Source organism: Geospiza fortis, unplaced genomic scaffold, assembly GCF_000277835.1.
Source record: "Geospiza fortis unplaced genomic scaffold, GeoFor_1.0 scaffold35, whole genome shotgun sequence".
Lineage (NCBI taxonomy): Eukaryota > Metazoa > Chordata > Aves > Passeriformes > Thraupidae > Geospiza > Geospiza fortis.
In genome coordinates this window covers 1,458,558-1,476,656 of record NW_005054453.1, presented here as the reverse complement: position 1 = coordinate 1,476,656, position 18,099 = coordinate 1,458,558, and the positions used below count along the sequence as shown (strand labels likewise).

Sequence of the window (18,099 nt, the reverse complement as noted above, 5' to 3'; positions counted from 1 at the left end):
TAACTCTCTTGAGGGAAACAAACTCTTTTGAGAAACTTCAGATTCTTGGAGACAAATGAGTATTACATACTAATGTTCAAAAGGGATTCAAAAAGTGATTCTAGAAATCAAAGCCCCAAATTTTTACAACAGACCTGATTCTATAGTTGAAGCAGTTCTCATGAACAAAACTGGTAAAACATATATTAACTGCAGAACTTGGTTCACAACGAGATTAATTTCATGTTTTTCTGTTCAGCACAACAGCGATCAACTTACAGTAGCTCCGATTAACTGTCTCACTTGAAAAACTTTTCCCTAGATTTTGCTTCATATTAACTCATAAAGCTTAGTCCAAGAGGAAAATAAAACTTTCCTTTGCATTGGAAGTGTTATGCACAATGACTACTACATTCTTATTACTCTAGATCTTCTCAGTAAAAGAAGCTGTTCATAGTAGCTCTATTACATGAAATACCAAAAAATTTCTTGTGATGAACTCCAAAATGTCACCAGAAGACCAATAAGGCAGTGAACTTAGGAAAGGGGTTTTAAAAAAAGAAAAAAAAGGTTGCCTCACTTGATACAAACTGTCCATCAACACATTTTCACTACATTTCAGAACAATCAATAAGAAAAACTGCAATTCCCATTTGCCTCTGTCAGGAACTCATGTCCCTTGATTTATTTTTTTAATACAAAAGGCTAGTATTATGGGATTTTTGAGTGCACCTGATTTCCCACAATCTGCAAAAAATTGGTGTAATCATTCTGAGATGTCTGAAAAGCACAGAGATTTCATGTGCCATTAGCGTGTCATAGCACAGGGGCATAGTTTGTTAATGCGATGTAAGATATTACAGTACATTCACGTAGCTGTGCAGACTTTACCACACTCACTCAACAAGACAGGCTAGTTTGGCTTATACAACACATAAACAAGCCTTAGAGCGAACATGCAGTAGAACAAGTTGAAACATTGGTTACATTAGTTAGACCTCATTGCACCTGAGTAGCCTCTTCATTTCCAGTTATTCCCATTAAGAACATTGCTGGTTAGCAAGATCACCTTCTCCACTCCACTCCTGGACTCCTCTTTCAGGAATACTTTGCACAGATTCATGCAGCAGAACAACTGGAGAGTGCACAAACAGGTCTGGACCACTTCCAATTTGCTTTCCCATCCATATGCAGACAGCTCTATCTTTTTCTCCCAATCAGGGTCGTTGCAAAACTCAAAACATGCAGCCTGGTCAGTTTTAGCTCAACCAGCAGCAGCCCTCGGTGCCTTGATCTGTCCAGGATCCTGGTGAGGGGGCTCACACAACTATTTCCTCTTAGACAGCAACAGGCTTGGATTACATCATCAAATCACAATAAATATTCTGAGTTGGAAGGGGTGGCACATAGAATACAGAGGTTATCTCCTGTGCATAGTAATTAATAGTAATTCTGCTTTGTCACACAGGATTCTTAGAGAATTTCTCAAAGACTTGTGAAAATAGAAAGCAGTAGTGCCAGTGGCCATGTCACCACTATAAATATATTTTCCAGCTCCAAATCGCTTCAGACTTGCTTGACAGTTTGGGAGAAAAGTACCAATTGAGGCATCGTCCAGGGAAGACATGACTGATGCTGTCAAAGCACCTGAAGACTCCAAAACTTTCTACCTCATTCAGATGACAGAATGAAAGCATGTTGTGAATTCCACTGCCTTTAGGTTTTGTTACATTAAAAATAAAATTTAAAAAACCTAATTATTTTATTATTAGAGTAGTGAGATCATCAAAGGAAAGAAAATTTGGCTTTATAGTTAAAATTGCATTCCTTTAGGGGTCAGCTTTCATATTTGAGTTTGCTTTTATATCTCAGTGGAATTTGAACCACGCACTCTATTTGGAGCTTTATTGAAGGATGATCACAAAGAAACTTCAAGCTGATACAGAGGACAGCAGCTTATCTTGGCAGCACTCCCAAAAGAGCAGAGATAATTCCCGTGCTCACCAGTCTCTAGTCTGTCAATTGTCTACACACAAATTCAATCCATTTTGGCCTTCGTGGATTTCCATATGGGCAAAGTCCAAACTACAAAGGAATTTCTAACTCTGCCCAGATCAGACTAAAAAAGAGCGATTACATGTAAAGCCTGCTACATGCTTTCCAAGCAGAGAAAGAGATGCGTTCCACCATGAAGTCTTCTGAAAAATTTGTATGTAGTTCCTTCCCTCAGAACAGACATAAGAACATCTCACAAAAATACACAAGTGAATAGAATAACCTCACAAATCCTTTGTACACATAACAGGAGAAATCAATCCTGATTGAGAAGAGAATGCAAAAAACACCCTCTAGTTCTAATAGTTCAGAAAATAGTTTTATCACTTAATCCCAAACTTAGTGCAGAGTTTAAAACCAGAGATAAATCTGCTAGAACAGTCAGGAAAAATAATAATATATAAGTCCCTATAGAGATTTAGTGCAGTTATGAATGGCTTTAAATACAACCTTCAAGGAGACTGTGTTTTATGAATCTATGAAGAAAAACGACTTGTGGCATTTAGAGCTATATAGGCCAGCCCTGATTAATATCTTTATCAATGATCTGGATGAGGGGTTCAAGTGCACCCTGAGTAAGTTCACAGATAACACCAAACAGGTCGGGAGTGTTGATCTGCAAGAGGGCAGGAAGGCTCTGCAGAGGGATCTGGATAGGCTGGATCAATGGGACAAGGCCAATGGTGTGAGGTTCAACAAGGCCAAGTGCTGGGTCCTGCTCTTGGGCTGCAACAGCCCCAGGCAGCAACACAGGCTGGGGCAGAGGGGCTGGAAAAGGACCTGGGAGTGCTGGTCAACAGCAGCTGAACATGAACCAGCTGTGCCCAGGTGGCCGAGAAGGCCAGTGGCATCCTGGCCTGGATCAGCTGGATCAGCCACCAGGACCAGGGCAGGGATTGTCCCTCTGTATTCAGCACTACTGAGGCCACACCTCAAATCCTGTTGTTTGGGCCCCTCAGTAAAAGAAAGATATTGAGATTCTGGAGCGTGTCCAGAGAAGGGCAGTGGAGCTCAGGAAGAGTCTGGAGCACAAGTGGTATGAGGAGCAGCTGAAGGAGCTGGAACTCTGTAGCCTGGAGAAAAGGAGGCGCAGGGAGGACTGACACAAAAAAACCCAAAACAAACACCCAACCAAAAACTAAAAGCAAACAAAAAAAAAACCAAAACAAAAACCACCAAAACAAACAAACAAACAAAACCAAACCAGCTACATTGAGCTCTGTCTGGTAAATGCCTACATGCCCAGGCAATGATGGATGTGGGCAAGGCCATCTACAAGTTCCTGGAATAGGCAATTCTAGTTGTGAAGAGACTTAAATGTCAGGAAAATGTTGGGTTTCTGTTAAAGGAACAGAAATGTCAGCTGCAAAACCAACTTCCAAGAAAACAGAAAATATACCTAATTTGGTAGCAAACATTAGTGGTAGTACTATACAGAAGACAAGTCTTGAGAAAAGGCAACATTTAGGAGCAAAGATTGAGTGCGTGCCATGGATGCAAAGCTAACATACAATGAGCATGAGGAGCCATCCACAGACAGATCAATGGCAAAGCAGAGCAAAGATGAACAGATACAAGCTGACACAGAAGCTGCAGAACTTCAAGAGAAAGTGAGACCAAAAGGAAAAGGAAAAAAATAAAATAAAAGATTACTACCTTTTAGGAAAGACAATTAAGTTACAAGGGTAGCAGGGTATTATGTCATGAGGCTTAGTAAAAGAGCTCAAGCAAGGAGTTTTTGATTGCTTCTATAGTGAATAAAGGTGAAAAGAGAAAAAAAAATAAATAGAATGAATAGGTATCAGCTTGGAAAAGGTCACCTGTAGGCCTCTGCAAGCAGGTGCAAAAGTCTTGTGAAAAGACTAAGCCAGGCTAAAGCCAAGGCTTCGCTTTCTAGGAAGGCTGTTGGCTCCAAATTTTGCTCCAGCTGACCCCTCAAAGAAAACCTTCTGGGCACACTGCAAGACTTATTTATTTACCTACATTTTTACCTGAACACCACAGAAATGGAGGTTTTGTAAAGATTCTCCTATTTCTTACTAGGAAGGCACAGAGATTTATTTTGTTGGCATACCACTAATTCCTAAGCTGTTTCAACTGCTTTAATTACTACATATATATATATATATATATAAAGAGGTTCTGGTAATCACTGAAAAACATAAACTGCGCTTTATTACATTTGGAATTTATCCTTATTTGCACACTGAAGTAAGTTTTACCACATTCAATTGAATTTCAATTTGTTCTTTCAAATAATTTCATTAACAACACTTAATTTTTAACCAAGACCCATAACAAACTTGGAGGACTCTCCCATTTTTTTTTTAATTTACAATAACACATGACTAACTAGCTACAGTTCAAGCAATATGTCCTTGTTATCACAATAATTATCCCAAACAAACCTTCTGAATTACACCATTGAATCTTAAAAGATTTGCTGGGTTCTGTCTAATCTTTACAATACACCCTTGGGTAATTTCACCCTTGTGAAATAGTCCTCGTAAATCAAAAGCTCAGTCCTGCAATCCCATCTGCATCTTGGGATCTTTTTCTACAGGTGAATGTCTGAATGCTACCAGAGAAAAACTGCAGTTCAGAAGAGTTACGTTTAATAGCCTCAATGAACTCTCTTCCAATCAGTCTCTTCCTAACTGTGTAGCCTGCAGTTTAGGGATCTGTTATAAAAAATAATTAATCAGTGTTGGATGCTGCATTTCTTCATGAAAAGCCAAGATTAACACAGTGAGTCAACAAGTTCTATTTTGAAATAGTTTAATTCACTAAGGAGATGACTGTTTCTCCAAATGATGCAGATTTGTCTGCTGTTGTCTCAGCCAATTCTGAGGCTTGTTGTTCACTACTTGGTTGATTTCAAAATCAGACTACCCCTTCAGAAAGTTGCAGAGACTATGACATCACATTTATGACACTTTATTGCACAATTACAGTGGCTACATCCCTGGATTTTATTTCATGGGAAAGCATGTTTCTACTATAGCCACAACCATTTTCTTGGCTTACACCTGTCCACAGTCACAAGTTTTGGTATAAAGCTTAGCATGATTTTTTTCATAATACTCTATAGGTGTTTAATAGTAACTTAAGGCTGCATAGTTCAATTGCGTAGAGAAATACTTGCACTTTACAATGAGACTTACTGAAATTTCACAAGCAACTCAGAAGTGCTGCTTAACAAGTTGCTAAAAATCATACAGCACCTCATCAGACTTCACTTTAATACCACTTATGTCTTCTTAAAGAAATAAAAAGCCCAACATTCTTTGAGAAGGCAAGATTGTCATCAGATGAATGGAAATAATGCAATCACTGAAATTCAATGCAAGAGTATAATTTAGTAAACTCAAATTCCAATGGAAAGATTTGGACACCACTGTAATGTTTATTGACAAGAACTGATAAAATAGTACTGTGGAACATTACAAGACAAAGTAATGCAAATGACTGCAAAATTCGGTTTCATTGTATTTTAGTAAGCGTTATCTTCATGTTAACCAAAACACTTTATATTACAAGCTTAAAAGACAACAGTAGACAGGCCCTATAATACTATAATTAGAGCACCTAGCCCTTACATTTTTGGTTCTGATTCAGCAAAAATTTCACCACATGGAACAGAAAGGACACATAAGTACTTTCTACATTATTTAACATGGCATTTATTTGAATATGTACTGTTAAGTTCCAAGATTTCCAAAATGCATGTAGCAAACAGATAAAAATATTTTCATGTAATTGTTTCCACACGGTACAGTATTATTATGAAAGAGGTTGCCATGATTTTAGACTGGAATATACTATTAAGAGGATGCTGTCTTCTATCACAATGCTTTCTTTCCAATTCCCTAGTAAGTACACTGAATAGTACATTACCCAAATTGCACCCCCAAGAAAATTACTTTCATACTCCACAAACAGAAAACTCATTTCAACCTCAACCATAGGAAAAAGTAACTCCTCCCACTATTGCAAAACAAAATGTAAATTCTTTCATTACACATAGGCAAACACTGCAAGTAGGCAACAATGGCAAAAAGGGTATCCAATCCAACCACAACTAAAACAAGTTCTCAGGTTCAAAGTCTCTCAATCTTATCTTTCTGAAGAACTTCATTAATTCATTTACTGACTGGATGAGAAAAAAATGCACAAGGGAAAGCCCCACATCCCTGTGCATATGCAGCCTCAGCCCCAACAAACTGGAACATGAGGCATTCCTATGGCATATAACAGCAGGGTTCTTTTGCTTCAATTGTCTTTTCTGAAACTGGTACTAAACTAGACTAGAGTAACATTCTGTTGCTTTGTCTTATTGGCACAACCTGCAAAATGGTTTTGGTAGCTTTTCTAGATCATCTGTATAGAGAATATGCTTCCCATGCTATAAACACCACTGTCAGAAAAGTCAGGGTAAGTTGTAGCTTAAGAAAAAGGCAATCTCTTTATCTTTTACAAGAAAGCACAATTAAGTCAGTCATATTCATATTCAGGGTGTTCTTTCCTCATCTAATCTATCCTAAACATATTTAACTCATTCTGACCTTCTTGCATCTTAGTAGTAAGAATCAGAGAGCGAAGTGAGGAGGCACAGATGAGCAGGAAGGTACAAGTGCAAAGATGCCAAACAAAAGCCTGGATCTTTCCCCTGCTGTCTCCATTTACCAAACAAAGTCCATTTAATAGTGCCACATGCCATGCAGGAGCTGTAGTGCTCAACACATTGTGAGGCTGGTCTATGACGACTCAAGATGAATTTTCTTCATAAAGAACAGTAACCAGTAAAAAGCGTGCAAATGCAACAGGAAAGGTGGGAAGCCTCCATGGGTGTTAGCTATGTCTTCTCTATATCATTCTGGAGTCACAGCCAATTCAAAAATAAAATAAAGGATTTTCAAAGCTAAGAAAGAGGAGTAATAACATGAAAAATGAGGATGACACACTTCTATTTTGCAGCTTTTACAAATGTGGTCCAAGATATACAGCAGGCTGATGGAGGCTGACACATACTCCAAAGTATCCTGTGTTATCTTGCCTTGCAGTGAAAGAATCCAAAAAATGAGCAAAGCCTGAGTGTTAGACCAAGCAGTGTTTCTCCCAAGTGACTACACAGATGACCCACACCATGTACATCAGCACCATACCTATATGGAAAGCGTGAGAGAGCCAAGAGGCACCACCAACAGCAGCAAGACTTGAGGCAATCTACTTGCTACTGTTATTAACTGCAGAAGCTCATAGCCCACTGTTTATGCTCTGCTTTTATCTGTTGGGTTTTTTTAAATCTGTTTGTTTTTGGGTTTTTTTTAATCTGTAACCATTCACCTGCTTGGCCCTGATTAGCCCAGCAACTCCATCAGTTTGGAAGACTGGAAAGACAAGGAAATCAGCTGGGCACAGAAGCATGCAGTAAGCAGTTTACCCAATCTGTACACAACTGAATTAGCTTCCCAAGCACACTGCCAGAGGGACCCCCTCCACCTTCATAAACACAATCTCAATGTTTGGAAAGGTGCCAGGAATAAATGTTTGTTTACTGCAGGCAGGAAGAGCTGCCTATGATTCAGACATTAGGAAGTGACAGGAAGGACTAAATTATGTAATTTAAAAGTAGAAAAATAAACACAAAGTAGTTGCAATGAGAGGAATGAGGAGGAGGAGGAGGGAGAGGAGGGGGAAAGGATGAGGAGACACAAGTTTTGTAGCTTCAGTCCCGCTTGTGCAGGGCTGAATCCATCATTGCAGCAGGAGGCCCCCACAGGATTCCTTCACCTTTTAACCCTCCTTCTAGAGTCCCTAGCCAGGGACTTTCCTCCTCAGTACTGAGTAAGAAACATCTGTCCAGCTCAGTCTTTCAGTTGGAAAGGACAGATCACAGTCTTCCTTATTCTTTATTTTATTTAAGCAGACTGAGATTTCAGAAGAACATTCCAGTTGCCCTCCCTTTAAACAACAACTACCTGAAGCAAAGGATCAAAGACCTCATTCTCCAGCCAGCTAAAGGAGTTAGGAACACTCTCCAGCTGTCTGATGCTGGTTGCAGAGACTGACAGGAAAGCCTCTTCCCATAAGCAGAAGGCAAGAGATGCACCCCGATGGGAATAGCACTGCATTCCCAGCAGTTGTTGGAAGCAATCTCAGCAGTGCTGCTTAGGACATGGCACCTCCCATACACAGTTTGTTAGATCCCAACAGAAGTTTAAAGTTTCTCAAACTGCAGTAATAATCTGCATTATGAACATGCCCATTTCAAGGCTAAAACAGCAAACATGCAGATTTGTATCACAGTAAGTTATGGCTGTACTGTAAGAAAACCCCACCAAAGAATACTCTCGAATTTATGTAACAATAGTGGTGCCTCCATTATATTATCAGTAAAGATCTTCCAGTCATTCTCTTTCTAAATCAGACAATAAATTCCTCCTTTTTTTTTTTTTCCTGGAGCTGCAGAGATTCACAGACAACAGAGCCATCAGATCAAGGAAAAATTCAAAGGACTGTGAATTAACTTAGCACTGAAGTACACACCATAGCAGAAAACTCTGTAGTTACTTGTCCTAGGACAAAATTACCCTGGGATGAAACCTGGGTTAAGTTTCCCAATTTACACTAATGAGTCACTTGTATACTACTCTTCAGTTTAGATCTTCCCCCTGCCCCATTTCTCCTGTCCCCACACCAAAACTCCAGAAAAGAAAAAACAGGTTTTATTTTAGTAATGGCTGACTCCTAAATGAATACAAGTATGTCCTCTCTGCTAACAGGCCTTTGGTAGTGAAGAGTCATTTTAGTTATCTCTCACAGTGCCGAGAAGCTTATGCAATTTTCCTTCATTTGTGCACACAGACAACTGCATTATATACGTCATAACTAAGAGCGTGACATGACCTCAGCTTTGAGGGCATTATTTCACACTGAGTAACAAGCCATTAGACTGCAAAACTTGCTCACACAGCATGATGCTAATAATTTTAGCAATAATTGCATACAAACAGTGAATGGAAAGGCACTAAGACATGCAAGATTCACGAAGATACCCTTATTGACATCCCTACTCCCGCACGCACTTACAGTTATCTCCCTTAGCAACAGGGAAGGATTTTGTGAATAAGAAGCTTGTCTAATGCTACCATGAAAGCATCACCCAGTGTAACACGTAATTGAAAGAGAAAACATTTCTTTAATGAAGAGCACCAAAAGAAATCATAGAATTATGCAACAAGTAATAGATTCAAAAAGAACAAGCTTTTGTCAGTTTGTGGTTTAAATCTCAAATTAAGTTCATAAAGATCACTATTTTCTAGGAAAGCAGAACTGCCAGATGGCATCACGCTCACAGCCTACCTCTGACTCTTCCTGCACATCAGCAGAACTACAAAAAGACTGGATCTCATAAGTGAACCAAAGGAACCAGTTACAACATGACATTTTAGAAGTTTCCTCTTATCACAGCCTAGACCTCCAAGTGTTCACGTTTTACAGACTGGGGATTCTCTCCAAGCCTCCCCAGAATCTCCTGCATTTCCAGTGTGGATACCACATGGCAAAGCATTCCACAGCCTCATTTGCCCTGGAAAACACCAGCTTTTTCTGTTTCTAACTACACTCCAAACACTCCTCTCTCTCTCCCTGCCCTTTTTTTTTTTTTTTAATTAAATAATACCAAGGACAAATTCTCAATTCACATCAAATTCATACATTACTCTGACATCCTCTTTCTTGGTTGTTTATTGATGAAACAAACACATACCAATCCTTATAACAATCATTAGTAGCATGAAATAAATTATCTCCACCAGCTTTTTCCTAATAAATTTCTTACTTTTCAGTGTTTGCTACAAAGGGGCACACTTGCTGTCAGTATTTTACCCTATTTTTAAGTATCACAGATATGCATATGTATTTTTAAAAATCATAAATGTCTGTTAAATTCTGTGTAAGGACTTACGGCTGGTTTCAAAAAGTTCCCTTATAAAGCAGCAATTTTCCCTGCACCATCCCAAAACCAGGTGCAGCTTTTCAGCTACATCTGATCCTGTTTAAGAATCTACATGGAAACACAAGCATCAGAAAACTGTAACAGAAACATGCATTAAGTGTGAATGGGAACATTTGTCTAACACAGTACGTGACTCAGTGCAGTTATTCTTCATACAAAGGGAAAGTGACAAACTGACACATAACATTCAGAACTGCTTTTTTTTCAGAAATGGGTAGCATTCCATTTTGAAACTCAAAATCCATTTTTCATCTGATATAATTTGTGTGTTAACCCTTTTAATAACCTTCCCAAAAGCACTGTAATTCTTCAGTGTTGGTTGCATCAAAGATCTATTTGAACTGTGTTTGAAGAGCTTTCTGTATTCTTATTCCATACCCCAGACTGAACTTCTACTGTCAGAAATAAACACCTACAGAGGGTTTATTTTGCTTTTAAATCCCAAACCCCAGACAACATTAGAAAAATAAACTGAAGTTAATTTTGTGTTGTTTTTCTTTTTCCCCATTTTCCTTTGAGGCAGAAATACTGAAGGGCTTGTTGATGGCTGCAGCACCAGAGAGAGGAGCCTGCTGGCCTGCTCCACTGAAACCCATCGCATTCCTCCCGGGGTGGAGACATGCTCACCCAGGAGGAAGGAGAGAGCACATCTGCCATCACCCTGCCCCAAGGCTGGCTGTGCTGGGAAGTGGGTGGGGAAGCAGATTTATTTTGCGACAGCGACCATCTCCACTGCCATGAAGGGTTTATCTGGTGTTGTTTTCACTTACAAAGCAGCAGAACAACCCACATGTCACCAGCAAGATGGCTGGAAAACTTGTGTGGGGAACAGGCAAAGGGACAAGGTTGCTTTTCTCCTGCTAGCAAGGTTATCCCAATGGCTGGTCACCATCCTCAGCCACGACATACAGCCACTGGCCTGCACAGCACCCCCCATCAAGGTTTCTCATCCAAGCTAGCCAGCCTGTGGCAGAAAGCAAAAACTACCTCCTTTTAAAAAACACAGAGAGGCAAAAGCTTTTTTCTGACTTCCTAGAAATTCTCAGACAAAAGAACAAGAACAGCTCCTGAAAAAGCATAGTTGTTCTTCAACCAGTCTGCCAAGAAATTGCTGTACAAAATAAAAAGGAGCAAAAGCTTTTCATTTAATTCACTTCTCGATTTGGGGCCTAAACCTGGCTGTCTGAAGAGAGAGGCTGGATCTTGGCACAGCTTCCGAGCTGAAGTATCATCTCCTTCTCCAGGTATATTTTTAAACAGAATTATTTGTATTATGCACAGATATTATATTTAATAATGCACAAGCCTTATAAAGCTCTGGACATAGCTGCCTGACCTTTTTAGTTACATGCTGCTGTGTCACCAAGAGAGACAACTCCAAATACCCCATTTGCCATTTACCCTGAAAAACTGCCATTTACAAGGGAAAAAAAGGAAGAAAAATGTCTCACCATAACCTCAGAGAGTTTAATCATAAAGTTGAAATTTTGGGTATAAGAAGCAATTATATATATTCCTTCTACTCAGATGAAAAACAAAAACACATCAAGAAAAAGATGGTTAGAGAGTTCAACAGCTAATTCAGTCTCATCTCACAGAAAGTTACCTCAAACATTTCCTCGCTGGATACTGCTACAGAGACAATCAGATACTACATAACATAAGAGTACTTTTTACAACTAAAAGCACTGTGGCACGTTTGAAAGAGCTTCAAAAGTTCTTCATGAGAAACAAAACCTTTTGTCAACAGCTAGTAGCAAACACAAGTACAAAAAACATACTACGTAACCTTTTATTGGAAGCCGGGGTGGGGGTGGGAGGGGGCTCTTCTTTACAAAAAAAAAAAAAGCTTCACAAATACAACTAGCATACTGCACTGACCAATACTTACAAAGTTAACATTATTGGTGTAACTATGAACACTGTTTCTAAAGCAAACAAGCAAGAGAATTCATAAAAGAACCAATGCAAAAGTCTAATCAAGAACTGATAAAGAGGGAATTGGAAATAAATAGTATATTATTGCAGTTGGGAGATAGCAGAATTCTCCGTCCATCCTTCCAAAAAAAAACAAAAAAGAAAGGAAAAAAGAAAGAAATACATAGTACTCCTTTAGAGCTTCTTGTTTGTACATACAAGGAGCTGAATTCACATTAGAGTCCCTAAAACAGCAGCAAATTACACTGTACGACAATATTCACCTGTATACAACACTTACCTCCCTTGACAAGATTATCCCTTTCTGTGTGATCTTTCCGCCTGCCTTGCTCAAGTAATTTGCAAGACAAAGTCTGTTCCTCCTAATGAAATACCGCAATGAAATTGCAACAGTTGAACTTGCTTCTATTGGCAATAAAACGATTACTCACTGAAGCACAGAAGACATTAAGGTAATTTTGAAAAGGTCTCAAAAAGTCTGTCACTGCAACACTGCAAAAGTGTGAATGAAAAAATAAGGAGGTGAATCTTAGCTCTATGTCAAAACAAAACTTGCATCTCATCAGTTGTACTTCCCTTCCTGATTTAGGAAAATATTTCAACCAATAGTGAAATATAGTTCAGTGGCATCTACTTTTAGACTAGGAAAAGATGAAAGAAGGACTAAAGAAGTAGAAGATGCCCAAGCCATCTACAACCCACAGGTTTATCCTCTTCCCTAAATTTACTACGTTTTGAATAACGGGTGTTCCTTTCATTTTTTTGCCAACACTTCTATCAAAGGCATCAGTAAAATTTAATGGAGAGTAAATGTTTTCTAAATGTCTGTAGAAGAGTGCATTCGATTCTAATAAAGTGATACAAAAGTTATGTCAAAAAAGACAAAAATAAAACAGGCCTCAAAAGTGACTATTATTCCAACATTTTTAAAATTTAAAGAGGGAGACAAAAGAACACTAGAAACAGTTCTGTTTGTCACTTTCTTCTCCCTGTTGGACTGTTGAATACCAAGAATTACCTCTCAGTTGAAAGAGTTACCTGCTCTATCAAAGATTTCCAGAATTGATGCTCATTTTGACAGTCAAGGTCTATACTTTTCAAAGCTAAACTGTCCAATAAAACATCCTTTTCTCAATTTATCCAACTGACATTTCACACAGCTGCTCTGGGCTGATGATTGACTAAAAGGCGTGCAAATCAAGATCATCTGTGTATAACTGGAAATTAGAATCATATTATTTCACTATTTCCTCTGCTTAGTACATATGTTACTTATACTTAATTTCAGTGATGCAAGACTCTGTGCGCACATGGAGGAGCAGCCTCTATGCAGCATCAAGAGAGTAGCAGACACTGATTTGTTTTCCCACTTCCTCTCCCTGCTCCCTGTTAGTTTCTAATTGAACTGTAATCTCCTGTGATTAGCTGCACCAAATCTCATTAACAGACTTATCAAAACACAGAAGCAATACTGAAAAGGTATCCATAAGTTGCTATACATCCAACTGAGAACCATCTTCAATATCATGAAGTCAGAATTTGATTGTTCCTTCATTTCTCAGCTGCTGTGTTCTCAAATTAGGAGTTATTATTTCACAGATGTTAGGAAAAACTTTTCACATCATTTAACATATTTAGAATATCTGGCTTATTTCATATATCCAGTAGTTCACCTGCACTTCAAGAGGAATAGGACAATTTCTGTTAATTAGGTCTCCAATTTTCATATCTACACCAAGGAAAAAAAGTAGTCAAGTGGTTCAGGTACCATCTCACCCCCAAGCTCAGAAATGCTTAAATTAATAGTATAGTAAACTACATAAAAATTAAAATAACTAGCAGAAGATAATCTTATTATGAACACATTAGACTTCTTAATCTGTTTTATATGCTGGTGCCTACTCTCACCCTCTGCAACCATCCTCTGAGAGTTAATTCAGAGCATGCACCACAGGTCAGTCACTAAGAGTACTGCAGCTTTGGCAGCAAAGCCAAAACCAGATGCTGATGTCCTGTCAAAGATGACAAATACTTGCATGATGAGTTCTATGCTCCTCAAGTGAGCCTTATACACCAACAGCTCGCTCAGGATGTAGCTACAGCCCTAAAGTCATACCCAAGATCGTATCAGCATTTTCAGTTGGCATACAAAACAATGCAACTTCCTCCTGTAATCCACAAAAACACTGTGTTTAGTCATGCCTTCAACTTCATTGTTTAGGGTTTACTAATCCATGTTTGAAAGCATCAAAAGTGAAACTGCTGTTTTCTGACCAGTGCACAGCAGAAGTGGAGGGTCAGATTTCCTTCCAGAAGGAAGGTTTCCTGCCTGAACATCAATCCCTGTGAGGTCTTCAGCAACTTCTTGAGTAGCACAAGCACAGTCAAGTTCAGAATACAAAAGATGTCACATAATGTTTCTTGATAATACTCATCTGTCTTGAGCTAACTTAACTTGACCCTGTTCCATGGGGACCACACTGAATGATGTCAGACAAGCTCATCTTAGTTTGGCTTGGTTTTCTCCTGTAAACCAACCAGCTTCTTAAATTTGCTCACTATGCTGATGAAAGATCACAAAAAAAAAAGCTTAACACAAACAGGTGTCTTCCAGAAAAAGGGCTTTGGTCAGGCGCTGCAGCTTTTACCAAATTACAACTATTCTGACAAATATAACATTTCTTAAAACCCTTACATATCATAACACAGTTAAGTATTACTAAAGACAGAAGATGCACATATGTGACTAGCGCTAAACAGCAACTGCCAAACAAAAAAACCAGCAAATATTCCACTTCTGTACCTATGCTGTCTGAGCCTCTAGTTTAAACATCAATAACTAGCTTAATAATCTGGCACTTTTTTAGTCACTGTCTACCAACTGAAAAGATTAGAAAGAGGATGCTATCTTTAGCCTTGTCTGAATCATATCAGTGCCCCTTACATCCTAGGGAGATCAAGCCCATTCCTCATTTTTAAACTCCTTGCTTTAAAATAACTAAATGAACTATCAATAGGAATAGTTAAATAATCACAGGATTTTTAGCCACACTTACATCAAAATTAAGGTTTCTTAATTTACTTTAAAAAATCATCTTATGAACTGTAAGAAGAATGGGGAAGTCTGTTAGGTACAGAAAAATCTGAACCAATCCCAAAGTGTTTAGTCTACACAGAGTATTTTTGACTGAGTTTTACCTTTTATCCAATAAAATGTATTTCTAAGTAGGACATATTAGAATGACAGAACAGTTAGGATTGGAAGGGTCCTTTGGAAATCATCCAGTCCAAATCCCTGCCAAGGCAGGGTCACCTGGAGCAGATAACACAGGAACATGTCCAGGTGGGTCCGGAATGTCTCAAGAGAGGGAGAGCCCATGACCTCCAAAGGCAGCCCATTCCAGTGCTCTGCCACCCCCAATGTAAAGCTGTTCTTCCTCCTGTTAAGGTGAAACTTCTTGTGTTTTTGGTTTATGGCCATTGCTTCCCATCCTGTCACTGAGAATCACTGAAAAGAGTCTGGCATCAACCTCTTGGCACCAGACTTCGAGATATTTATATGCACTGGCGAAATTCCCTCAGAATACTGGGAATTACTATACTACATCAGTAGACTTTCTACAAACTGGTTCCATAAACCAACCATCAATGCTAAGATTCTGTTTTAAAGCACATCCAGGTGCTTTAAAGCACATCCAGGTGAATCCTACTGAGCACTAGCCTACCCCAGACAAAAGCGTAGTCGTTCTAGGAGAGAACTTAAGATATTCCTATTCCCTTAAGCTTTTTTTTTCTTACTTTACCAAGGACAGCTGTGTTTAAATATCTGGTGGTTTCCTAGCATAATGGCAGTAAAAAACCGCTGTGCTGCCACCACAAAGCATCAGCAATTTTAACTGGCACGTGCACAGCAGAACTGCAATGCAGTAGAAAACCATGAAGCCAAGGTTTACTATCACATTTTAAAGGACAGATGGAGAGAAAGGGGCTTTCCAACTACATTTTTTAAAAATAAGAGAACAGAAAAATCACAGCAAGTTAAAGTGAGCACATAAACATTTGCAAATTTTAAGGCAATGGAACAAGGGAAGAAAGAAAACATTCAAGAAAATAGCAGAAGCTGTGAAATTTAACAGCCCTCCATCTCTCTGCACAAACAAGTTCTTTCATGTACTCATGAAACCAGAGCACAGTCTGTGGAGAACTGTGCAGGATTTAGTCCCAACTCCCTTTTCCTTCTCCTCTGCTAAATCCACATCGTGACCCCCCCACCAGCACCAAAAGTTACCTGTACTTTCTTCAGAGATCTGCTGCTGGAAACAACCAGTCTGTTCCCTCAGACAAACTGTTCTGAACAGCAGCTCCAGGGAACTGACAGCAGGTACCAATAGCTGTCAGAACTTTAATTCCATACCAAAACCACATAAAGAAGGCATGAGAACAGAACTCCTAAGAGGGGAAACAGACATTCGTGGCATTAAGGCATACACTCAAGGAAATCTGATTATTCCACCTGCAGGACAGGGCTGGTTGGAGGGTTTTTACTTCTTTTAGCCTCAAAATGACTATAAGCTAGCCTTAATACCAACAGTTAATGTCCAACAGTTTCAAACTAAAATTAAAGTCCCTGTGAAACATATGTCTGTGTACTAGCTTCAAAGTCCTTTTCACCCTTTCTAAGAACTAAACCATATTCGACGGCAATATCAGACTTTTTATCTTCATTCCCAGATGGTAACTTGAGTTTGCCCCAACACTTGCATGCAAAACTCAATAGAGCACAAAAGTTACAAGTTTTCATACATACCTGTGAAAAGTACGCATTGCAGAAAAGCAGTTTACTATTAAAATCACTTCCCCATCTTTTCATATGGTGCAGCCCCTTGAAACACCACTACCATAAAATATGGCTTTGGAAAAGGCAGTTCTCTGCTGTGCCTTCGCTTAAGCATAGAATTACAGGGAGCACAAGCCAACTCTCCAGCCAGGGCACTCAGCTAAAGTTCATTGTCTTAAGTACATCAACTTTTTGTTTGCTTGAAGACGGCAACCAGAACGTAAAGGTCAGTTTTAGTCTTTGAAGGGAGTGTCAGCCTTCAGCCTGCTACAGATCAGACACTACATACAAACAGGAGGAATTTTACTTTAAGCCCTTCTTTAAATTGTACCTTTCTTTTATACAAGCAGAAAAGAGTCAAAAATAACATGTAGGATTTAAACTCACGACCTTAAGGACTACAACGCATGGCGATGTTAAACCAAATCATGCTAACATAAGCTTGCCATATTATCACCCTGATACTCTGCCTACTCAAAAAGCAGATTCCCCTTTCAAGTGAAAATTGAGGCATTACCTCTTTAGGACAGGGAACTCCTTGACCAGCGCTGTAGTCAGGGTTTTCCCCTCAAAGGTTCTTGTGTAATTCCAGTATGGAAATGAAGCTATAAATACACTGAAGTGGCAGCTACATGGAAAAAAGTTGGCATATTAAGAGACTGATTATTGAGATTGATTTATGAGGGCAAACTCTGTCCTTTTACAGACAGCACCCTTCATGAGATTTAGAGTTTGAGCAGAAAACTTATTAAAAGTCTTTAAAAACATGAATACTGCTCTTAATTCCTCCACACTGGTAAAGATATCCTGTGAATACACACACAGACATAGAGAATATTCATAAAGAATACAGTCCGTGTCCAATTCAGCAGAGAGGGAGAACTCTGCTATGACCCATCAGGACATCCTCTTTCCTTCGCACAAAGAGGATTTTTGACATTGGGAAACAGAGACCCAAAAACCCAAATATTGGTTTTTAATTTAATGAGAAACTCATTTCAGAAATTTCCTGGCATTAAAATAAAGCCCAGAACAGTTCTTCAAGAAGAGACTGCTAATCGCTAACAGACAAAAATAAGGTGGTCACGTTAAGATCTCTATTCACAGATTCACAAATAAATCTGAAGTTTAGCTGCTTAGAAAGGAAAACACCGGGGGAAAAAAATGAAGAAGAGAAAAAAAAAAGCCCAACATTTTGTCCCAATTACATAGATGCCGCGAAACAAGCCGGCTGCCAATGGGAAAGGGCTCAGACAGCAGCGACGACTCC

At 39.0% G+C, this 18,099-nt stretch overlaps 1 protein-coding gene across 1 annotated transcript in view; it reads right to left on the bottom strand.

Moving 5' to 3' along the window:
- The window catches only part of GAB1 (GRB2 associated binding protein 1), a 135,306-nt gene that overhangs the window by 74,830 nt on the left and 42,377 nt on the right, over positions 1 to 18,099 (bottom strand). Inside the window, exon 2 of the mRNA XM_031062602.1 lies at positions 17,347 to 17,396. Within this exon, the coding sequence (XP_030918462.1) occupies positions 17,347 to 17,396 (50 nt within the window). The remainder of the gene's footprint in view (positions 1 to 17,346; positions 17,397 to 18,099) is intronic.